Source organism: Meriones unguiculatus, chromosome 16 (assembly GCF_030254825.1).
Source record: "Meriones unguiculatus strain TT.TT164.6M chromosome 16, Bangor_MerUng_6.1, whole genome shotgun sequence".
NCBI classification, from domain to species: Eukaryota; Metazoa; Chordata; class Mammalia; order Rodentia; family Muridae; genus Meriones; species Meriones unguiculatus.
This window is the reverse complement of record NC_083363.1, coordinates 4,759,256-4,784,293: the sequence shown is the minus strand read 5'-3', so window position 1 is coordinate 4,784,293 and position 25,038 is coordinate 4,759,256. Positions and strand designations below refer to the sequence as shown.

Below are 25,038 nucleotides of genomic sequence, written 5' to 3'. Positions count from 1 at the left end.
CTGTCGCCACACCTGCTGCTCCCGCCTGTCTGCACTGTCCTTCCTTGGCTTTGCTGAGGCTGGGGCGCCCTGGGCTCCCCCAGTCTGGCTCAAACAGCTTCCTGGCGTGGCCTCTAGAGCCTGCGCGTAGCTTGTCTGTCCTCCGACTCCTGGGGGTCGGGGGGTCAATAAAAAAGAATGACCTTTAAAAAGGTAGGTTTTTAGCCTGCGTTGTAGGTTTTTGGAGGGCGGAAGTGGCTCTTTGTGTCTGAGCTCTTCACTCAGAGTTGGCTGGTGCCGGTGGAGACCCTGAGGGTGTGGGAACAGGTGTGACAGAGCGTGTCCTCAGCAGCGTCTGCCCTTCAGCGGCCTGCAGGAAGGAGCGTGTTCCTGCCTTCCGCCCTGCCCTGTGGGGCCCAGGGATTGAACCCACTCCTCAGGCTGAGCAGCAATCGCCTCCACTCACTGAGCCATCTTGCTGGTCCCGTTTTTTCTCTGGATTGTGAGAGCTGCCTTATGGAGTTCCTGGCTCCTGGGCCATCACTGCACACTGGCTCAGACGTTTAGCCCAGTCGGCAGCTCCCACCCTCCCGTCTATGCTAGGGTCACCCCGAGGGTGATAGTTTATGGTTTGCAGACACTGCCATAGTCCCGGCACAGATCAGAGGGGGCAAAGAATTTTTCTTAGTGTGTGGGGGTGTTCAGAGGACAGGCTCTTGGGAGCCCGCCCTCTTTCCACCATGTGGGTTCTTCTGGGCTTCAGTCAGTTGTTGTCAGGCTTGGCAGCTAGCTCCCTCATCCACTGAGCCGTTTCTTCCGCCCTGACCACTCTGTGTGCATGTTTCACATCTTGTCTGTGTCGGCCAGGCTGGCCCCGAACGCCTGATCCTCCTTCGTTAGCCTCCCAACCGCTGCGATGATGTGTCCGGAGCCCCCAGAGGGGACAGCACCTTCCTGTTGGTACACTCCAGGACAGTCACACTGAGGCAGGACGGCAGGCGTGGCTCCTGGAGGACAGTCACACTGGGGCGGGACAGCAGGCGTGGCTCCTGGAGGACAGTCACACTGGGGCGGGACAGCAGGCGTGGCTCCTGGAGGACAGTCACACTGGGGCGGGACGGCAGGCGTGGCTCCTGGTGGACAGTCACCCTGGGGCAGGACGGCAGGCGTGGCTCCTGGTGGCAAGCAGCCTCCTGTAGGTCCACTATCAGCAAACTCACCTGTCAGCAGGGCGTGGGGCACACACCTTTGATCCCAGCACTCAGGGAGCCACAGGCAGGCAGATTTCTGTGAGTTCGAGGCCAGCCTGGTTTACAAAGTGAGTCCAGGACAGCAGGGCCACACAGAGAAACCCTGTCATAAAAAAAAAGAACAACAACAACAACAACAAGCCCAAACAAACAAACAAACAAACAAACAACAAACACAACTCATCAGTATTTCCCCATGTGGTTTCTGGGTTTCATTTCCTTCCCCACTTACATTTTTGCCTCTGGAAATGACCGGAGCCCACAGGGGGGAAGCAGCCGCTCAGAAGTTTACTGACACTCATGCATTTATGAACTGACCTACAGGTTTGTTTTTTTTTAATTACATTTAGTTATTTATGCTGTGGCGTGGGATGCACACAAGCCAGAGCACGTGTGTACACTCGTAAGGGACAGCTTTCAAGAGCCGGTTCTCTTCTAGCCTGGGGGTCCCGGGAGTCAAACTCAGGTTCTCAGCCTTGCAGGCAGGTGCCTGGCCCTGCTGCGTCCCTCGACAGCTTGTGGAGGGTGTTTTGTTTGTTTGTTTGGTTTGGTTTGGTTTTGAGTCAGCGTGTTTCTGGGGAGCCCAGGCTGTCCTGGAACTCAGAGATCCGCCTGCCTCTGCCTCCTGGGTGCTGGCATCAAAGGTGTGCGCCTCCATCGCCTGGCCTTTTCTTTTTAGATTCTTCTCTCTCTCTCTCTCTCTCTCTCTCTCTCTCTCTCTCAATGTGTATGGGTGTATTTACGCCTGTGAGTTTATCTGTGCACTACAAGAATGCCTGGTGCCTGTGGGGGTGCCAGGAGGGCATTGTTGGGGCCCTAAAATGGAAGTTGGGGATTGTCGTGGTGGCTCCGTGGGCGTGGGGGACAGAAGCCGTGTTCTCTGGAAGAGCAGCTGCACTCTTCCACACTGAGGCACGTACCTTGTCCATTTGAGGCTGGGTCTCACTGGGACTGGGGACTTGATTGGGCTGGTGGCTGCGGGCTCGAGGGACCTTTGGGTGGCAGGCTCCAGAGCCGCAATGACAAGCACAGGTCGCCACAGCTGGCTTCTTCGCGTGGGAGCCGGGGATTGAACTCACGTCCTTGTCCTTGCATGAGGAGACTTTCACCTCCCCAGTCCCAGACTTTGCTTTATTTTAATTAATTAGTTAATTTCTTATTTCATTTATTTATTTTTTTGGGGGGTGCAAGGTCTCATCTCATTGTGCAGCCCTGGCTGGCCTAGAACTTGCTATTTAGATCGGGCTGGACTAAAACACACAGAGATCTGTCTCTGTCGCTGTGCTCCGTCACGCCTGGCCAGAACTTTCCTTTCAGAGGCCTTCTTCTTTTTTTTTTTTAATAATGCTTTATTTATTTTTATTTCATGTTCATCTTGTGTTTTTTCTGCATGTATATCTATGTGAAGGAAGGTGTCAGAGCCCTGGAACTGGAGTTACAGATGGTTGTGAGCTGCCATGTGGGTGCTGGGAATTGAACCTGGGTCTCTGGAAGAGCAACAAGTGCTCTTAACCATTGAGCCAGCTCTCCAGCCCCCAAGCCAAACCTTTTTTTTTTTTTTTTTTTTTTTTATTTCTTTCGAGATCCGGTTCTCTGTGTAGCCCTGGCTGCCCTGGACTCACTCTGCAGACCAGCATTCTGGCCTCGAATGCTCAGAGATCCACCTGCTTCTACCTCCCGAGTGCTGGGATTAAGAGCGTGTAACACCAAGCTGCGCCAGGCCAAAGTATTATTAACCATTATATTTTATTTTATTTTTTTTAAATATATATGCAGGTTTGTTTTATTTTTAGACATTTATTATTTACATAGCATTCTGCCTGCATCTGTGCCCACTCACCAGAGAGGGCGCCAGATCTCACTATACATAGCTGTGAACCACCGCGTGGTTGCTGGGAATTGAACTCGGGACCTTTGGAAGAGCAGACAGTGCTCTTTACCCCGGAGTCATCTCTCTAGCCTGTAAATGCATGTTTATTGGGAGCAGAAAGGGAGGGGAAGGGGAAAGGGGGAGTGTGTGGGGGAGGGAGGGAGAAGGGGAGGGAAAGGGGCTATTTCCTTTTAACACTGTTATATACTGCAACACTATAAAGACTGTTTTGCTGTGAAATGAAAAACGTTTAGAGAAGAAATTTCTCTTTGAAGGGGTCTGGAGAGATGGGCTCAGCAGTTAAGAGCACCAGCTGTTCTTCTAGAGGACCCAAGCTCGGTTCCCAGCACCCACGTCAGGCAGTTCACAACGGCTTGTAACCCCAGCCCCAGGGGACCCAACACTTGCCTCTTCCCCCCTCCCCCCGCCTCCACACACGTGTGCATACATTCAGACGGCACACACATATGTAAGTAAGTAAAACTACCGAGAATATATACATATTATATAGGATTTCCCCGTGTAGCCCTGACTGTCCTGGAACTCACTCTGGAGACCAGGCTGCAGCCTGGCCTCGAACTCAGACCCACCTTCATCTGCCTCCCAGGTGCTGGGGCGAAGCACCACTACGTGCAGCTTAATAAAAACACATCTGCTTTAGAGATTGATTTATTCATGTATTTTGTGTGTGTGTGTGTACACCTGCAGGCTAGAAGAGGGAATCGGATCTCATTATGGATGTTGGTGAGCCATAATTCCCATCTGGCTGCTGGGAATTGAACTCAGGACCTCTGGAAGAGCAGTAAAGTGTTCTTAACAGCCGAGCCATCTCTCCAGTCCCATAAACATCCATCTTAACAACCAGTGAAGGCCATCCGGCTGCCCCGTTTCAGAATCTCTGACGGTTTGCAGAAACCCGGGGACTGAGCGCGGAGCACGGTGGAAGCCTGTGGACTGGTGATGCCGAGAGCAGGGTGGGTTTATGAGCAGACCAGCCACTCCGTCCTGCACCAGTAGGTGGGGACACTGCTCGCACAGTGCTGTCACGGCCATCAGCATTGTCATCGGTGACAAGCCTTCCTCGGAGGCTCTGTCACTCGTCACGCCTGAGCAATGGCCGGGAGGAACCGGGTCTGGGTGTCACAGCGGCAGAGGACCACCAACGCCGAAGCTGGGCCGGGAGAGCCAGCTCAACAGGCTCAGGCCACACGGGGAGGAAGGGAACAAAGGCCCCGCGCGCTTCCCGGGAAAAGCCCAGTGCCCGGCAGCAGGGAGTCAGGGAGCTGTCCAAAGCTGCCTTGCCAGCAGTGGGTACCGGGAGGCTTTGCTCTAGGGATGGTAGTTACTGCGCACAACTGGCTTCTCCCACATCAGAGTGGGGGAGAGATCTGAAGCGAAGATCTGACTTTTTTAAAAGGATGTGTTTATGAGTACGCGTACACATGTGACTCTCAGGGTGTGCGTGTGTGCACGCGAGTACAGGCGCCCTTGGACACCAGAGACCAGCGGCACTGGATCCCGTGGAGCTGGAGTTACAGGCAGCTGCGAGCCACCACGCGGACGCCGGGAACAGAATGAGCAGTGAGCACCCTTAACTTCTGAGTCAGGCCCAGGAGGGAGGATGGTTGAGACGGGGTCTCCTACTTCAGAGCCTCCCGCCTCTTCCTGAGCGCTGAGGGTGCCTGGGACTACAGGCTGAAGCACGCCTGAGGACTTCCTTCTGAAATGTCTGACTTCTTTTTCTCGAGGCACTCGTGGAGTCTTTAAAAGGGCCATTCATTCATTCATTCATTCATCATTCATTCATCAGCCATCCATTCAAGACAAGGTCTCCCCCTGCAGCTCTGGCTGTCCCGTAACTCACTTTATAGAAGAGGCTGGCCTTGAACTCTGATATGCCTGCCTCTGTCTTCCAAGTCCTGGGATTAAAGGCGTGCACCAGTAGGTCCAGCTAGGGACTTTCTTTTACTTGAAGGTACCTGACTTCTGGGACAAACATACTACCTAAGTTACAGCAGGCTGTAAGAGGTTGATTTCTGGGGCTGGAAGGGTGGCTCAGTGGTTCAGGGCACTGGCTGTTCTTCCAGAGGTCCTGAGTTCAATTCCCAGCAACCACCTGGTGGCTCACAACCATCTGTAATGTGATCTGGTGCCCTCTTCTGGCCTGTAGCCACACATGCAGATAGGACACTTGTATACATAAAATAAATTTTTGGAAAAAAAAAAAAGGTTGACTTCCACTGTATTCTCAAGAGCAGAGGCAAGGAACTCCTGTAAGACTTCAGGTTACTTTACACCCGGATGACATCGCCAGCTGTCTGGTAACACCTAGAGGCAGCTGTGGCTGTGACAAGCTGGGAAAGGAGGCATGGGTGCAGAGGGCATCTGTGGGTGGAGTCAGGGCTGGGTACCGCATGGTGGCTTGCATTGGGACGGTTCTATGACTAAGGATTATCTGGCTGAGATGTCATCAGTGGCCAAGTTGGAAAATCTTGCTTCCGATCCCTCAGAACACTGGCTGTGGGGGCGAAGGCACATCGTCCTCCCCTCCTCCGGGGTAAGGCTCCTGCAGCAGGGAGCGACAAGTGGGCTGCACAGAAAGGGCTGTGGGGAGCAGATCCCCAGGCCAGGTGGATTCGGACAGATCTTCACCGATTAAAACCCAGACCAAAGCCAGGGACGCAGCTGAGCTTTCAGTGTTTAACCTTCTCGGGTCGTCTTGGCCACAGTCGGGCAGAGCGTGTCTCTCCCGGATTGAAAGCCCGGGATGCCCCCACTGTGTTTGCCACTCGGCGAGTCTTAGATCATGAGGTTTCTGAGTCAGGACACCCAAAGGTGCTAACACCCAAAACATGCCTGCCCCCAGGCATTCTGGGTAAGGGCGCCTCAACCTTTACCATCTACCAGTGAGGGACAGGACATGGACTGTAGGCTGTCACTGCTTTGTTTCCCATCATGCACCTTGCATGGCCACCCAGGAGTCCGTGAGGGGCCCCGCTGCACAGATGGCCTCCTAGGTTGTCTGCGGTCCCTTCTATTACACGGAATGGCGTATTTACCCCCTTCGGTCTGTGCACTGGTAAGGACTGCAGAGGGTGTGTCCGTATTAAAACACACTTGGATTACAAAGGAAGCCCCACTCCTGTTCTGTTATTACGTGTTAACCGAGTCCTCCCACTTTGCAGACAGCGAAGACGGGGAAGCCAGCAGGATGGCAACCCTGACTGCAGGCTCATGGACCTCTTGCTAGTCTATGGTAGGACACAAACACCCAGCAGATTCATCGCAGCTGTCTCGTCTTGCAGGTGATGGTGGACTCAGCAAAGTCGAGACACAACCCAGAAAACCACAATCTCGAGTGAACTTATTTAAAAAACGGGAAGTTAGGGTCAGTCAACAGTAAGGGAGGCGGAGGTGGGTGCTTCCGGTGTGTCCGTAGGTTGAGAGGCAATCAGGGGTTTCCATGTTCTGTTTGTCTGTCTGTGGGCAGGCGTGCACACACGTGGAAGCCGGGGGTGCCATTCTTTAGGCACCAGGCACCTTCTTTTTAATTTTTACTTAATGTGTATGAGTGTTTTGTCTGCAAGTATGTCTGTGCACATGTGTGCCTGGTGCCTGCAGAGGCCAGAAGTGGCCATCAGACTGCCTGGAACCGGAGCTACGGACAGTTGTGAGCTGCCATGGAGGTGGTGCTGGGCATTGAACCTGGGTCCTCTGCAAGAGCAGCCGGTGTGCTTGATCGCTGAGCCACCGTCTGGGCCCCACCTTCTTTTGAGGTAGGCTTACTGTCCTGAAGTAGATTATGCTGGCTGGCCAGTGAGCCCCAGAGATCTGTGTCTCTAGACCCACAGCTCTGGACTGCAGGTGCGCATACCTAGTACCCGTATGAGGGTCTGCGGATTGAACCAGGTGTTTCTGGCTTGCATGGCCACCAGGGCCACCTCCCTAACCCACTCTTCGGCTTCTATAGAGTTTCCTCTGCAATGGTGCAAAATTCAAATGGGAACATTGAAAGACACTAAATGTTCCATTTGACAATGGGACACTGGGATCATTCTTTTTCTGTGATCATAGGTTGGAAATTAAGAACAGTTTTGTTAGCTGGGCCATGGTGGCGCATGCCTTTAAGAGCAGCACTTGGGAGAGAGAGGCAGGCGATCTCTGAGCTCGAGGCCAGGCTGGTCTACAGAGCTCCAGGACAGCCAGGGCTACACACACAAAAGAGTTGGCTCTTGTCACCATCTTAGGTGCGTTCATTTAGTTTCTGGGCTCCTAACTTCAGCAGAGCTGTGTCCAGGTCTGATTCTTACTACATTTAAAAGTTCTGTCCAAGTGTAGTGGGCAAAGGACAACTTGAGCTCACTCTCCCTCCCAGTGTGTGAATCCCTAGGACTCAATTCAGGTTGTCAGGCTTGGTGCTAAGCTGCTCTCCTTGTGGCCTAAGCCATCTTGCTGGGCCAGCTGTCCCAGAGCTACCCACACCTGCTGAAGCCCTTCGCTTACTCGGGGGCGGGGGGGGGGGGGAGGGCAGAGCAGAGGAATGGAGCCTGCACCTGTGCGGCCTTGATGACAGACGGTATCCCCAGCAGGCGGCCAGAGACAAAAGCCCAGTTGCACTTGTGCTTCTCCCTGGGTGCCGGGGAGACCCTAAGCCTTTTAATCCCATGATGCAGCTCACTGGTTTGGAAGGAAGTTTTCTAAGGCTGTGAAGACAGCAGAGCCAGACACACACGTGCTCCAATCCAGCACACACCCAGACTTCTTTCTGGCAATGTTTAAGATTGTATCATATAGTCTTAGAATGTTTCATTAGAAAGCAACTTCACTTTATAGAAGTGCTCAGCAAACCCCGAGGGGCTGAAGGTTAAGCAGACAGCTGGCTGGACCCCGTGCTCTTTCCCCAGCTACGTCAACCGTCACTGTGGCAAGAAGGCAGCCAGGAGACTTGTAACAATCGCTGTAGGTACTCTCCGATTAGACTTTATTTTTGGACACTGCGATTCAAACTGTAAAATGTTTATTCTTTTGACCTTTTCAATGATGTGAAAATGTGCAGCCTGTACAGGTTTTGCTCTCTGCATGTTAACTCACCCACGGCAAAGACCTGACTCTACCACAAGGGCAACGAGGCAGCTTTATAAAGGTCTGCCAGAAATGTATGCCAGGACACGCATGACCAAAAGATAAAAAACACCCCACAATCAAGAAGAGGAACACAATAAACTTGAGAAACAAACTACATTTGAAAAATAGGCTTTATTTTAACCAGTGGTATTGTCTTGACATCCTATGGCATACCAGATTATAGCCAAGTTCATGAATACAGATAAACAGCAGTTTCCTCATTCCCTTGTCCTCCGACAGAGAAGCTGGGAGGTGGCAGCACTGTGCTGTGGATGCCAGGGGCGCCCGCCAGCGCCAGCTGCGAGTCCAGGCATCGGAGCGCGGCCTCCTAAAGCATGGTCACGTGTGCAGACATCTTCCATAAAATAACCAGAGCAGAATTTTGTTGGGAATCACTCACATTCGTAACCAGGCATGGCTACTAAAATCCATCTTGCTGGGATGGTGTGGAGCTGAACTGCATGCTGGGGCAGCAAGGCCTGGCTGGTCTGCCTCCTCCTGGGCCCCAGATGACCCAGGGTCCTACCCTGGTCCCCGGAGCTCCCCGGAGCGTGCATGTTCCCTGCACTGACCGAGAACAGAGACAGCTTGACCTAAATACAAGACCTGTCATGTCCAACACTGGAATTGGCTTTACACTTTCTTACTGCACAAAAGGCTTAAATATATGGGTCCTCATATAGCACAAAGTGCCCGAAATTCAGAAAATTATGCAAACAGTTCTTCACCCCTGAGGATTCATCTTTATAAAGGTGAAAATACAAAATATTAAAATAATTTGCCCTTTCTCCCCATCAGAAGGAATCACATTCTCTAAGGATTCCTACAACACAAAATTCCAAGACAAAATTGACTTCTCCCCAAATCAACACCGAGCCTGCAATCAGCCGGTGTCAGCTGCCGGGGGCCCTTCCGAGGAAAGGCACCTTGACTACTTGGTTTTTTTTCTAACAACTGTATTTGAGAAAGATAGTGAAAGGAGTTCTTGGCTTTGCGAGCGTTTGTTTCTTGCTTCAGTTTTCAGCATCTCTTGGCTGGTTACCATGAATGAGAAGAACAACGTGATTTCCAGAGCTGGGGCATTCCTAGGAGACTGTGTCCCCGACTTGGTGACAGTCAGCTGGCAAGAGCCCGGTGCTCCGCCTGTCTTGTTCTCCTGCACCATGAGCACCCAGAGGACCAGCTGTGCTCAACACAAAGCGCTGAGCGAGGAGCAGCAGCGTGCCCACAGCATCCTCGGAGGCAGCGTGGGCGAGAGCTGCCAGCAATCTCCTCAACCTGGCCCAGAGCTTCCAGAAGAGAACAGGACAGGGGCTGTGCAAGCTTCAAGGGCACAGCATGCAAACACGGCTGCCCTCTACGAGACGTGACGAGCACAGGGAGCTACTGCCCGCAGGGACCCGCGCCGGCCACAGGCGCCTCTGCAGAGGTGAAGGGTAAGCACAGAAGCTGGCTGCTCCTCAAGTGGAGGAAGGTGGCCGCACACACAGGCATGCACACACACGCACACGGCCCTCCTGAAGGCTGCCTGCTTTCTTCCAGCTCACCAATGGCCACGTGTACTTGCCTGGCTCAGAACATCAGCAGCTGTGATTCTCTAACTACACACCCCTCTCTCCTTTTAAGGCACAAACAGACTGACAGCTTTGAACACACCTGTCAGGTTCAGTTCTGAGGGCATGAAGCAAGCCAACTGCAGGCTAGAGCCCAGGAGCCAGCTGGTTCTCTTCGGCTTTACGCATGGCTGAGGGACGGCCTCAGACCGGAAGCAGCCTCTCTCCGTCACAGGAGGAGCCAAAGTGGCAGAAGTGTGAGTAGGAACAGGGTAAATTAATTTCTTCCTTTGCACTTAACACCTCCCTGACGATCTGGCAGTTCCCACTGGCCTGCCGAGACTGAGTGCACAGGCAGAGGTTGCCAAGGAGCAGTCCCAACTCATGACATCATTGCCATGACTTCCACAAAGACGGACAGACAGACAGACACACACACACACAAATACTATGCGCACACATGCACCCCCTTCCACCATGAAGGAATCTTTCAACAAGAGGCACTTGAATGATATTTGGAGAGTTCCCATGAAAAGGCCTTCCCCTCACAGTGAAGTGGGAGTGACAGAACAGAAACTGGCTGCTCACGACTCCATTTCTTCTTGGTCAAGGGGCGGAGGCACAAAGCTGATGACTTCATCGTAGGTCAGGCCTAGGATAGGGAAGGGAGAGGCATGAGACCCGGGACGCTGTCTGCGGCACACACTCGGCTCCTCCCTCCTTTCTGCACGGCTTGGCGAGCTGCTTCCATCGCCTTGCTACTTGCTCGTGACCGGCAGCGGCGCAGCGTCAGTTCAAGGACTCGAGAGAACTGCTCTGCTGCGCCCCTGCGTGTGGCCTGGAACAGCACTGCCCTCCGCACTGCCCCGAGGCAGCCCTGGCTCTGGGGCCGGACTGTGGAAAGGACCGTGTGACTCCATTCCTGGCAGCCTCTAGCCAGGCCAAAGGTAAGCTAGAGAGAACCCTCACCTCACGTCTACCAACTGTACAGGACCCGATTTATCCCAAAGAGACGCCCATGGTAAGTTCAAAACCCCAAAAGCGCTCATCAGTGTGAAGGCTGTGCACTGTCCTCGGGCATGCACAGAGACCCGCTAGCACTGTTAAAAAGGGTTAAGTAATCCAGGCTTGGTAGCACACGCCTTTAGCCCCAGCACTAGGGGGCAGAGGCAGGTGGATCTCTGAATTTGAGGCCAACCTGATCTACAGAGTTCCAGGACGGCCAGGGCTACACAAAGAAAAATCCTGGCTCAACCAACCAACCCAGCCAAGAATAAATGGAAAGCAAGGTCCCGAGCCCAGGCTAGCCCTTCCTCTCAACTTACTCTTCCACTCATCTATAAGGAGGTCCCTGCTCTCAAAGGACTGGTCGTAAGGGTCGGCCACAGGCTCGTCATCGGGGTCGTGGTACTGCGCAAAGTAGGCGTGTGCAAGAGCCTGCGCTGCCGTGATCCTCTTATCCGAGTCCAGAACGAGCATCTTCTCCAGAAGGTCCACAGCTGGCACACCGGAGAGGAGGAAGACACATGACATTAGCCCCAGCACTGTGCAAGCTCCAAGCTCCTCTCAGAGCCAAGCAAAGCATCCCTTACAGTACTGGCTTCTGCATGCAGGCAGGCGTCTTACGTGTGGGAATGTAGCTGGCACATGTTGGGAGCATTACTGAGGTCCTGGGTTGAAACCTAGAACAATAAACAAACAACAAAAAGCCCTCCTCCCTTCCTCCAGCCTTCCTTTCCCCATCTGCCTTGGTTTTCATCTGAGGACACTCCAGGTGCTGAGGACGCCATCATTAGAGGCGTCTACTCTTCCTTGTGCTACGCTGTGCCCTTACTCCCATTTTCCTCTCTTCTTCAGGTTTACCAAGAAACAGATATTAGATCTAAATCTTTTTTTCTTTTCTTTTTCAAGTTTTTTGAGACCGAATTTCTGTGTAGCCTTGGCTGTCCTGGAACTCACAGAGATCCATCTGCCTCTGCCTCCTGAACACTGGCGTGCCCCTCCACAGCAGCTGTAAGTCTAAATCCTTGGTAAGAATGAAGTAGACATCCTGGGCAAGAACATGTCACGTGATGCTCTGAACTGGCGGGGCACTACAGTCACCCACTCCACTGCTAACAGAGCTAGAGGCGAGAGGCGTCTTCCCGGCTTTCGCCTTCTCCCCAGGTGAGTATTGTATGGACAGTCCTGTGTGCTGGAGCAGACCCGTGTGATTCTGTCTGACGAGGACGTTCCGCCTGGGCGGGCAACGGCAGCCTGAGCAGCTACCACATAAAACAGAAAGGCTTTCCAGACCCCACAGGTCCTTTCTTTTGGATTTTGTATGTACAAGTACTGGCCTGCACGTATGTCTGCACTACAGCACACGCCTGCTGGCCAAAAAGACCAGGAGGGGGCATTAGATTCCCTGGAACTGGAGTTACAGACAGTTGCAAACCACTATGTTGGTGTACAGACTCAAACTCTTCAGTGCTCTTCAGTGTGGAGGGCTGTGGGGGAGGGGAGGAGGAGGAGGATGACGGTGATGACGACGACAACTTCCTGAAGAGGTGATGTACTCTGCTCATCTGCGTGGCCAGCACTCTGCAGCCTGACTCTGGCCAGGAGTACCGGCTTCGGGGGCCCAGGGGAAACTGCACACACAGCTCAGTCACGAGCCTACATCCTAGATCTCGGGGATGGGGGCTTGCATGGAGCTGGCATAGCTTCCCAAGCGTGCTCTAGGCCTTTTGACTCCAAAGCCAGCGCCGCATACACTGGGCACGGAGCACATCCGCAGTCCCAGCAGGTGACAGGCTACCTGTCTGTCGCCAGCAACACTGAAGCGCTGGGGGGCTGCTGGATCCAGCTCCTTCTCATGTTCTACAAATCCACTGACTACACCGAGCACGAATGGGTGGGTGCCCGCCCCAGGGTAAAGAGTTCCAGCCTCAGGACCAAATCACTTCCATGAAGAACAAGGTCAGAAGCAGGAAAGACTTCTCAAGGACCACAGCACGCAAAACTAGGCACACTAAGATCAGAGGGCAATGTGAGAGTCTCAGTTGTGTTCTGAGACTGGCAGTGACACGGAGCCAGTGACTCCAACAGGGCTGTTAATATTTATATCACTGGTGTGCGGCCCAGCTAGCACGCTGGGGACGGCCAGTTCCCTCTGACATCAGCACTTGGCAACGGGCTGCCAGGCACGTTTGGATGCGAGCAAGCCGGGCTGAACACCACATGGGCCACAGTCTCCTTTCACTTCCCAGCAGTCTGGACGCCAGTTGTTTCCAGCGTTTCAATGGGGGTGTCTATCAGGACACGTGTAACCGAAATCACAGGCAGAAGCAAATCCTGTGCAGCCTAATGAGAGGGAGTCAAGCAGTAGGCGCTGCCCCGTCTGAATGTGGGTACGCTGAGGTGAATCATTCTCCATTACTGTGGAGGTTTTGGCTTACAGTATGTGAACATGTTTGTGTTAAAATTCCAAGTTCAGGGTTTTAGTTGTCCACTCCTATTAAGTGTCTCGTGCAGAGCCATGGTCTTTGCCTGGTGGAATTGGCTGAATTCTGAGGACTCTGAGGGGTAACGTGACAGCCCAGAGGAAGGAGGCGTGGCTGCTTGGAGGAGGGAGGGCTGCTTGCTGTGGGTTCGTCCTGCTGCTGCGTGTGCTGTTTGCGGGTCACCCGGGCTTCTGGATTTCCGGACGACTGATACTGGTATTGCCCCGGAAAGGATCTTTTGACCCTATCCAGCTGGAAGTAGCAGAGAGAACTCCACCCCCGTCCCCACTAACCTTCTTTCCCTCCTACCCGGTGTTGGGGGTTGGAAGGGAGGTGGAGCGTTTAGGAACCCTAAATGAAGTGTTTGCTAAAATATCTAGGTCAGCACTCCATCTGCCTCAAGATCACGGAGAGCTCACAGACCACAGACCTCACAGACCCTTTCCTGAACGTCACAGCTCGAGTACATCACAGCAAGCCCAGTGCGCATGCCAAGGGGGCCACAAACCCAACCCAACCCCTCAGTGCTTGCGCACCTGCGCAGGTGTAGCTTATTAGGCTGGACTCAAGGAGGGGTGTATGCATCTCTCCAGCCACAGGGATCACCACAGCCACTCCTCTGCCCCGTGGCTATGAAGGAAGCTTTTGTCCCCCAGCTTTTGAAGCCACAGCCATGGCCACCAGCCCTTCAAAGAATAAACTAATTCTGGTACGTGGCTTCTGGAACTCTCGGAGAGAGTTCTACAGACTTCCGTGCGGCGAGCTTTACACACAGCCCTAGTAACATTTATATGCAGGGACTGAGAGGGAGGCAGGCACCAGCTGCACAGCTGCCTGCCCCTTCCCAGGCAGGGAGACGGCGGCCTGACCCTTCGGCATCTGCCGCCACCCACCCCACTGTCTCAGCGGGAGGCCCTGGAGCCCCAGCACACGTCCCGGAACCATCCGGAGCACGCATTAGCCCCCTCGATGGCAAAACACATAGTTGGCTCCCACTGTCACTTCCGTTTGCCAGGGGCTCCTGGAGGTCACGGGGGCAGGAAGGCAACGAGCTATCCCCAAAGTCAATTAATGGCAATTAATGCTGCAAGGGCAGCTAGGTATACCCCTGAAGGGCAGAGAGGAGAGGAAAGGGGGGAAGAGGCTGTGAGCGTGGAGGACAACAGCACCCACTGCTGGCCCTAAGCGTGCATCCGTGCCTGTGTAGCATCAGCTACCACCAGTAGCTGCGAGGGTCATGGCGTGCTTCTAGGCCTCCTTCCTTCTACCCAAGACCCCATAATCCTGTTTTCTGTTCTTCGCTCCACTTGTCCTTTCCATCACCATATTCTGTGAGCACATATACACGTCCACCGTATGATTTTTCTTTAAATGTGACAGTACAGACAATAACAGCCACATTTATTAAGACTCAAAAGTTACTTAAAGGGACTCTGTTTAGTCAAAAGAACAAAACTTCAAATCCCTAATTTATGTCATAAAACGAGGGCATGATCAACTTACCCAGGGGATTGGCACCAATAAATACATTTGCGAAGTTCATCTTCGGCATCTGGGCCAGAGACTGAATGTAGTTTCTTGCCTGTGGAAACAAGGACTTTTAGAATGTCTGTGTTTGGTAGTTAGCAGCGGCAGCGGCTAAGCTGAGGCCCACCCCATTCCAGTAAGATCCTGCCTGAGACGTTCATTTCAGACCTGCCGTCTCCCCACAGCTTTGTTTCTGAGAGTGGTGACCGATCACCTCCTCTTTTATTAGCTTTCCCAGCAAAGCGTCAAAAGCGTGAAAACAGAACGGAGACTTCTAAGAAGTGCTTCCAGGACTGCCTTCCTAAGCAGGTAAGCTGTGCAGAGGGGCTGGTACTGCAGCAGGCTCTCTAATAGCCACAGCTGTAATTCCTTCCTGCTTAACCCTGGAGACCGGAGGAAGGAATGGAAGAGAGGTAGGAAGACCCATCTCGCCCAGAGAAGCCATCCTTCAGTACACACAACAAGAGTGATGCTGCCGTGAGGGATTTGTCTGTTTGCTGGCCTGTTGTCCTAAAACACTAAGGGCATGTGACTAGAAATACCCATTCACCTTTGGTTATGAACTGAAGTTAGGTTAAAAGGTCAGGAGCTGGTCAAGACCTCAATTCCACCTGAGTGCTCATATTTATTATGAATTATTTGTCTTCTTAAAAAAAAAACAAAAACAAAAACACAGCATGCCAATTAGCGTAAGGTACCAGGCACTCTATAGTGTGTGCTTGCATGCAACCCTTTGTCACTAAAAGTGGACAAGAAAGCAAAGCTCGCTAATGAACCTGTGACGAAGCTGCAATGCGCCCTAACTACACACACCCACAAAGACACACAGGGTGCCTCAAGTACAGACTCGGAAAACCGAACACCGAAGGAGCCTGGCTTCCTCCTCACAAGCCAACGTTGTACTGTTGCCTCACAGCCTGTGTGACACTTCATCCCACTAGCGTACCGTCAGCCACTGGCTTTAGCAGCCCTTGGGGCACATGCAAGCATTTGGTGACGTTAGAAACTGCCTGCTATACAGACACTCCAACGAGAAGGTGGCCTCTCAGTTAGACCTTCCTGAACATGCTGTTGGTTCTCACCTCATGGCTTGGCATCCTGTTAATGAGATAAGCAGGGGGTGTCCCCGTCAGACGCATTATCTGCTGAAGCTGGTTAATATCTTAGATGCCTAGTCAAGGGCATTGTTAAACACAGTGCAAAAATCAACTCCAGTGGTCGTTTTTTGTTTGTTTTTAAGCCAAGAAGCCATCCCCAAACAAAACAACTCTCGTTTCCCAACTACACCAGGCCAGAGCCTAAGGCTGCGTGTTACCACATTCTTCGGAGAATGGCAGGAGCTATTAGTATGTAGCTGGTGAGCGGCCATGCACACTTGAAAACTAACTCTTCCTCAGCGTTAAACGTTAAACAGTTGGGGCTCTCTGAAAGCAGACTGGTCCTTGATCTAGGATGCCAGCCACAGACTCTTCCGTCCAGGCACTGTTTGCAAGTGCTAATGGCCAAAACCTGTTTGCCAGTGGCAAAAATAGAAGATGGGGACAACTGTGAGCAAACTCTAGAAAAAGAACACATCCAATAGATGTACTGAGGAAGAGGCTGAGTACTGGGCACAGACTCGAGGAGTCACGTGCCTACAAGCTGTGAGCGGGAGTGTGGGTGCTTCTTATGCCAATCTCAAAGACACTGGCAGTGGTACACTTAAAATGCATGACACAAACACACAGGGAGATGAAGAAGGGTACATTAGAAGGTTGAGAGCAAAGGCAAAACAGAAGCCACAGGCTGGCTGGCTGACAGTGTCAGACAGGGCATGCCACCATCACCCCATACCTGTAATGAGTGAGCACATTAACTTCAATGAACACAAAGTTCAAAACGCTGTGTTTATCTGACTGGACAAAACCTCCAGGTTGTAGGAGTCAATTCTCCCTTTCCACTGTGTGGGTTCTAGGAATGAACTCAGGACCTTGGCTGCTGAGCCATCTCAGTGTCCTTCTGCACATGATAGGTCTACTCTAAACTTCCCTTAACCATGCCATCAATCACCAGTTACAGGCTACAGCTTCTGAAATGTAAGAACTCATGGCTGGTTTATCACACTCTTCCTCCCAAAGTAGAAGTGAGGATAGTATTTTAAATCTTAACAGGATTTAATGAACTTCCTTTCTACTCTGCTAAGTATCAAGCCATCCTTCAGCGGGGACCTCATGTTTAACAAACAAGCCAAGCCTGTGTCTTCCCCTTCCTTCCACGGTAGCCCCCTAGTGCACTGAACTGATCGACGCACAGATTACTGCTAATGCAGCTGCCCTTCCTCTACCTGGGCCCAAACATGGGCTGGCTCCTTCCACCACACACTCCAAGACCTCCCCTTCAAGCAATGGTATACTGAACAATAGTCTGCATGCCAAGAAAAGAACAAACAGGGCTACGGGGCCAAATAGCCGTAGCAGGATTCAGTTAGCTTTCGTACACAAAGCCAGATCTGATTCTGTCTGCTTCTGTCAAACGGCTGAGCAGATGCCCCTCCCATCTCGGGGTCAGGCCTTTGTTTAGGCATTATGTGTTTCCTACTCCTATGGGTTCTGGGGAGTAGACCCTCGGCCTTGCTGATGTAACTGAGCAACATTTTTTTCTTTTGGAAACAGTGCTTTACAGATTAGCCCAGCCTGCCCTCAAAGTTGCTCTGCAGCTAGGTTACATGCCTGCAGCTTTACACCTGGCATCTTGCACTTTTGAGTGTGGGGTGGTGTCGCCAACATTAATCAACCTTCCCTGTGCTTTTTAAGCATTTGGACTACCTTTACTACTCGTGACAACTCCGCAGGGCCAAAGTTCCTTTCTCACCACTACACTTAATCAAGCATTACTGAGAGGTCGTTTAGTTTGGTACCTGACTTTATTCTGCCCAATGCTGTACTAGAACTGATGAAATGTGTGATGTGCTCATTTCATGTTGAGATAAAGACATCTCAGTGTTAGGCCACGAATCCAGCACTGGTTCTTGAACAGAAATGATGGGTTGGTGATGGGTACATATCACCTATCTCACATGCGTGTTTCAGAACCTACAGTAAGCAACACAAGTCAGGTGCTGCTGACAGGAATAACCAGGCCCTATTCACTAGCCAGCTGAACTCCTTCCCAAACTCCACCCTGCCCCACGCCCTCTTAACAGCCTTTCTTTTTTTTTTTTTGTTTTTCGAGACAGTTTCTCTGTGTAACCCCGGCTGACCTGGAACTTGCTCTGTAGACCAGGCTGGCCTTGAACTCACAGAGATCCGCTTGCCTCTGCCTCCCAGGTGCTGGGATTAATGGAGTTCCACCACCCCTGGCTTTACCAGCCCTTCTTTGTAACACACTAATGCAAAACCTAAAGCCCGTCCTTCCTGAACACCCCTCATGGCTTTGGCTCTCCACCCCAGCTTCTGAATGTCAAAAGCAGCTCTTCAGTTGTGGTCAATACTCCTGACGATGACTTTCAAAATAATGCGCAACTGTGTGCAACGATTAGCTTGCATCACCAGGGCATCTAGGATCCGCTGCCTCTGCCCAGTGACTCAAGCATGACTCAGGCAAGTCACAGCTTTTGTTTTTTTGCTTCCTTATCTTAAATGAGTAAACGAAACACAACAAAACAGGCCCAGCGCACACTTTTACACCCCTCAGAATAGAAGCCGTTCTGAGCTCCAGGGGCCTTTACGCACAGCCACACACCAGATGCTGAGTCTTGATTTTGCAGGAGAGATGATGAACAACAAACTCACGAGTTGCTGCCTGCCTCCAGCTACACGACTGCCTTCCCAGTTGGGCAAAGGGCCTTTCTATGGGGAAGTGGTGGGAGGGGAACCGGAGAGGGCACAGCCGGGCTTGGATCTTCTATTTATTCCCCAGTGGGGAAATAGAGGAAAGAGGGGTTTCCTTCGTTTCCTCCAAGTTTCTGGTTTCCTCCAAGTTTCTGGCCCCAGAAAGTGACCAACAGCAAAAAACAAAAACAAAAACAGAAGTCATGGCTAAAGTAAACCAGTCACCTTCTTCCAGCCTCCACGGAGAAAGCACGAGTTCCAAGTGGCCCTTATGCTAGTCTCTGTATTGACCAAGGTTCCTGGAGGAGCTCAGAGCCATCTGTAGACTGCTGGGAGTGGAGGAAGCTGCTCTGTGTGGTCTGAGTGGGGAGAGGCGGTCCCTGGGAGACACCTCACACAGAAGGGCCCCTCTAGGGCAGTCAAGAGGTAACTTTCAGGCAAGACACATTTTACCCTGCAGAGATATTCGGACCAGCCCACAAGTATCCGGAGATTAGACGCCCAGCAGACGTGAGATGAGCTCTTGAGCAGGTGGGCTGCTTCAGAGAGAAGTCAGGGCTCAGGAACAGACACACAACTGCCCATTAATGTCTCGGAATAACTGGAATCTCAACTCTGTTTTATTAGCATACAATTGCCCCAGAGGGGTTCCCATGATCTTTAGTCCACACCCAGATAAAGACAGAATAAAACACACTCATGCATGCAAGCATGTACATGCAGGCTCATGTGTGCAAACACCGCACACACCCGCATACCCCAGAAGTCACACACAGAGCACACGTGCTTACAAACATTCCAAAGTCAGAGTGCAGAGTGACGGAAGGCAGTGGCAGAGGCCCCGGAGGGTAGTAATCACAATCAAAGCGTCAACTCACAGACTCTGAGGAGATTTTCTTCAGAAGCTCAGCCCCGGGGGTTCCAACGAGTCTTAAAATGAGCTTCAACTGATCAATATCTAATGGTGGACTATAAAGGAAAATGTCGGGACAAAACAAAAGTGAAAAACAAAACAAAACAATAATGAACAAAATAAAACAACAGAACATCCCAATAATGAAAATTAAAACCCCTAACCAATGCCAATGTGGTCAAAGAATCTAAGTGGAAGGCTTCTTCAGGGCGGTCACTTCCAACAGGACATGCTCCTCCCATACAGCAGCTGAAGATGCTGACCAACACACGCACATGCACACCTGTCAATGTCGTACAGCAGGAAGTCAAGCCACTGTGGCTGGGTCTTAGATGGCAGAGGACAACGAGCCACGACACTCAGCGCACGGGGCCGGCCTCTGCTTCCGCCTCAGCCTCCACCATGGCACCAGGAGCCGGCTGAGCAGAGAGCGCTGGCAGGCAGAGGCCCACAGGAACACCAGCGGCGGAGTGTGCAGCTCTGCACCGTCTATGTGACTATTCCCCTAAGGCCTGACCGAGCGAGCCTGGAATGTGTCAGCTGGGAGGCCCGCTCTCCTCCCGAAGCCTGCCCACGTGAGTGTGCCCTCTGGAGAACTCTCCTCCCACATCTAGGAGGCAGGGCATGGGAGGGGACAGCCAGCCGGCAGAGGGCACTGCCCCACTGTAGTGTACGCCACAGTTCAAGCTTAACACAGGAACACAAGTGTGCCAGGCTTCAACACTAGAGGCTTTAAGCGTAAAGGACACTGACGCTGTCTGCGCAGAACAAATGAGCATGTGCCCACTAGAAGCGCAAACACGCCATTTACTCCCACTGCCTTTAGTCAGAGAAAAAATCTTATAAAATGACATCTGAATAGCCTTTCCACACCGAAGCTGATGATGAGGTCGGGAGGAGAGCATCAGCTTTGCAGGATTAGAGCCTTTCTCCACGTGTCAAACTCAAGTCCCTCGCCCCAACCTCCCCTCGCTCTCTAGAACACCCCTTCCTCTCTCTGAGCAGCGTTTGGTCTGTGTGCTTGCCTTGTGCCTTCAACAACGCACAGGTCGACAAGGGCAGCAGCGCACCTGTCCCCGCTTGCATCCCTGGCTGGGGAGTAGCTCTGTTTATTGTGCAGGCTGGCTTTGATCTTACAATCCTTCTGCTTCATTCTCCCAAGTGCTGGGATGACAGGTGTATGCCATCATGCTGGACCCTGTCAGTAATCTCTAGATTATCACCTGGCACATAAAAGGGACACACAACGTTTAAAGAGCAGATAAAGCAAATGAACATAGCTTGCACATATAGAGGCAAAAAAAAAAAAAAAAAAAGCATACTTTGCCATAGTTGCCTAGTCACAGGAACTACTTATGCAATAAGATGGCATCCTGCCTTAAAAATTCTAGAAGGAAGAAAGTAGAAAATTCTAGAAGGGCGACAAGGTGCAGCCTCCTGCCTGCTTTATGCATGGAGTTTTCCTGGATGCCACAAGGCTGTGTGTTCTTGTGCTTACACTGGCTACAGCCCACAGTTCACGAAGCCTGCAACAGCCACTAATCTGGCCCTGTAAGAAAAGATGACCCAATAACTGTACCCTATAGAAAACAGAGGTGGCCCTGTAAGAAAAGATGATCCAATAACTCCTATAGAAGATGGAGTAAACCAGAGGCAAGCCCACCCACATAAGGTAGTTCTGAAATCAGAGTAGTTTAAAAAGAAAACGTAAACAGGAGGTGCCCTGAAGTGAAGTGTAGGGCTGGTTTTGCCATGGGGGCAGAAGGTGGGGTTGGGTGGACGCTGACCCAGACTGTGGGATTGGCAGCGCGCTATTGGAGACTGCTGAGGATCTTCCTGGCAGACGGAAGTTAATCAAGTTACATACGCCTAGCTCCATTCACGTTTCTACTCCTAGGAACAGCTGATTTGAGCAGCTTCTGCAAGATGTGTGTAACAGTAGAAAAATGAGGCTCGTTCAACCCTCCAACAGGTGGATTTACAGTGTGTGCCTCAATCAAGTGGGTAAGTATAGGCTTCTTTTTTTTTTTAAGGTTTTGTTTATTATATATGCAGTGCTCTGCCTGCATGTACACCTGCACGCCAGCAGAGGGCATAAAATCTCATTAGAGATGGTTGTGAGCCACCACGTGGTTGCTGGGAATTGAACTCAGGACCTCTGGAAGAGCAGCCAGTGGTCTTAACCTCTGAGCCATCTCTCCAGGGTAAGGACAGGCTTCTTACCCAGGTGCAATTACTGATGTCCTGAAGAAAGGTAAAGTTCATTTGCCGTTTGGGGAAGGAACAGTCTGGGCTGTTTTCCCGACTGCCTTCACTTCACGCAAGCTGCCTGAAGAGCACGCTCACTCCCCCTCAGCAGGCAGGGCACTTCCTCACCGTTCCCCCTGGTCTGCAGGGGTAAGCAATCTGAAAATCGCAACCAGCAACTCAGCCTCACGTCCAAGCCCCTCTGTCATCTGTTGCCAAACTTTTTTCCTGCCTGCCTCAAACTACCATAATTGAATGGGCTCAAAGCTTCAACTCACAGAAAGATCCCAGGCAATTCTAAGCCTCTTTACGCAAGTTAAGAACAGCCTCTGCGTTCCCTATATTAAACTTTTTCTCTTCCTACTGACCCTTCTAGGTTGTGTTCAAGTCTTTGTGGACATGTTTTTTTTTTTTTTTTTTTTGAGACTGGCCTCTACCCACCTATGTAGCTGAGGTGACCTGGAACTCCTGAGTCTCCTCTCCTCACTCCCAGGTACTGGGGTTACAGGCACACGCACAGCAATTATTTATCTCGAATTTTACTTCATGCTTGACTTTTCTCCCCAGTGACTTATTTATGCTTATGTTTCTGTTACTCACTCCATCCTGTTTTTGCAACAGTGCCTTCTGCCCAAGTCACTCCTGTCACTCCTGCTGGTTCAGTCTGATCACTCTGGTTCTGAGGCCAGGTGGCTGCCTCTCTCCAGCTCTGCAGCCTGGCAAACGCTGGCTGGCATGGAGACTTGACTCACTGTCCCCTTCTGACCTATCCTCAAAACCCAGAAGAACACATTCTACGCAGAGTAGTGAAGAAGACTACTGAACACAGAAGCAGGGCACCCAGTGTGGAAAGCAGTCAACATGCTACAAAGAAAAACCCTAGTAGCTGAAAGCTGTTGCATGAAGGGAGGCAAAAGCACATCTCTCTCTCTTTCTCTCTCTCTCTACACACACACACACACACACACACAGCTCCACACCCTGGAAATCCTAGCAGTACCAGCTACCAAAAAGCTTCCGCCCAGCTATGCCGCAGAGCCACGAAGCTCACTGCAGCCTGCCACTCCCACTGTGAGCTAGCCTTCACAACTGGTGTGGCTCTTCTTCCCCCACACTAGAAGGTATGTCTGCTGTCAGTTTAAAACGTGTTTCAAGTAGGATAACATTTGCAAACTTTAACATAAACTCCCAGAGTCTTTCTACAAAAATATTAATAAAAAGACAATGTAGGCCCCAGACAAAAAACTAGTTCTCTGTAACAGAAACCAAAAGCAGAATAAACAGCTAAGGGGAAAAGATAATGGATAATCAGATAATTAATGTAACTGAGGAGGACCTCAAACTCACAGAAATTCTAATTAATTAATGTAACTGAGGAGGACCACAAACTCACAGCCTCCCAAGTGCTGGGATCAAAGGTTTGTGCCCCCTTGCCTGGCTGAACAAATCTTGGGTGGCTGGGGAGGGGGAGGAGGTCATTCTGGTGACAAGATAACATTTAATTCTATGTACCCATGCTGAGGGTGACTTTGAACTCCTGCCTTGGCCGTCCACTTATGAAGTGTTGGCCCACCACAGGGCTTCATGCCCGTCAGGCAGCACCTCACCAGTGCGCCACACCTGGGCCCTTCACTGGCATACACATAAACATTTCTTAAGGTGTATGGACAAACAAAGTCTGTTTTCTAAGAGGATATGTTCTCGAGAACAGAGGGCAAACAACAATCTCATAAAATGCTTTTCTTCCTCAACATTTACTAGGATACTTGCTTTTTCTTTGTTTGAGACAGGTTTTACTGTGAGCGTCAGCTAGCCTGGACTCACTCTGTAGGGCAGGCTGGCTTCAAACTAACACCTGCCCGCCTCTGCCTCCCAAATGCTGGGCCTGGAGGCGTGTGACACCAACCCTGGCATCAAACGGTTTTGTTTGTTTGATTGAAGAATTCTTTATTTTACATATATGAATGCTCTATCTATAGGTCATCTGCATGCCAGAAGAGGGCACCAGATCTCACTACAGATGGTCGTGAGCCACCATGTGGTTGCTGGGAACTGAACTCAGAACCTCTGGAAGAACAGACAGCGCTCTTAACCCCTGAGCCATCTCTCCAGCTCCATCAAACATTTTTTTTTTAATTCATGTATTTGTGTCTGTGTGTGCAGTCAGGCCAGAGGATCTGAAGTGTTGGCAGCTGGGAAACGCCTGGCATGCCAGAAACTCAACTCTGGCTTTCTGCAGCTCTTAGCCACTGAGGCAGCTTTCCAAAATGAGGACGACTCTGGAGCTGCCGCTCAGCGGTGCAGTGTCTGCCTAGCACACACAAGCCTCCCTTGGTTTAAGAAAAGAAAACAAACAGAAAACAAACCACGAGGAAAGTACAGGAGACCAACAATGGAAAGCAACAGGCAGCTGTGATACGGGGGGCAGCTAGTGTTTGCTCAGCCACACATACTCTACGTCATCCTCTAGGAACAGACCCAGGGCCATCAGACTGTTTTTATGTGTATCAGTGTGTGCCTGCTGCCCAGAGACCAAAAGATGCCCAGAGACCAAAAGAAGGGAGTGGATCTCCGGCTGGAGAAGGAGCTGACTGTGAACCATCATACAGGTGCTGGGATTTGAGAATGAGTCCCTTAGAAGAGCAGCCATGTTCTTAACTGCTGAGCTGTCTCTCCAGACCACAGTTCACATCTTGAGAGTACCATGTTAGGACTAGAGAGATGGCTCAGAGGTTAAAAGAGTACCGTGTCTTCTATGCACGAAGGAAATTTATTCAACTACACAGGAATGGAAAATAACAAGCCAAGACTGTGCTCTCTGGTAGAAAAACGTACTGTCGATACTGGAGCCACCCAAGAAAAGGCTGCACAACTATTCTTCAGTTGAAGTGCTGGTGCCAGTGGTCCCAACACCTAAGTGACTCAGACATTTCCAAACTGTTGGCATCTGGAGTAAGTTCCTTGGAGATGCAGTCTGCAGTCTCCCTCTTTTGATAGAGTTCTGTCAGCTTAACTCACTTCTTGACATGTACAGCCTTCTAGAGAAGAGCTTCAGTCTTCACACAATTACTATAAACACTCTTATCAAGCCAATGGAAGGGTTTTCTCTAAGCCATAAGCATAGTTAGTGGCAATGACTGTCCAACATCATGAATGTAATTAATGCTGTTAGGCTGTAATAAAATTGTTGAGAAGGTTAACTTTTTAATGGAAACTTTATCACAGCAGAAGTAAAAGCAGTGAGTTTTGCATTACTTTCCCAGAAAACTGAAATCAGTCAT

General features: G+C 51.1%; 1 protein-coding gene across 4 annotated transcripts in view; it reads right to left on the bottom strand.

The window, feature by feature from the left end:
• Positions 1-8,336: 8,336 nt before the first annotated feature.
• Positions 8,337-25,038, bottom strand: part of Mapk14 (mitogen-activated protein kinase 14) — a 55,496-nt gene continuing 38,794 nt past the window's right edge. For 2 of the 4 annotated variants that reach the window (XM_021633435.2, XM_021633437.2), the window contains 4 exons: positions 19,476-19,555; positions 14,765-14,843; positions 11,102-11,275; positions 8,337-10,428 (listed from right to left, as the gene is read on the bottom strand). In XM_021633435.2, coding sequence (XP_021489110.1) covers positions 10,361-10,428; positions 11,102-11,275; positions 14,765-14,843; positions 19,476-19,555 — 401 coding nt within the window. In that variant the 3' untranslated portion in view covers positions 8,337-10,360. Of the gene's footprint in view, positions 10,429-11,101; positions 11,276-14,764; positions 14,844-15,870; positions 15,951-19,475; positions 19,556-25,038 lie in introns of those variants that run through there. The other 2 variants (XM_021633436.2, XM_021633438.2) reach the window with 2 other exon arrangements.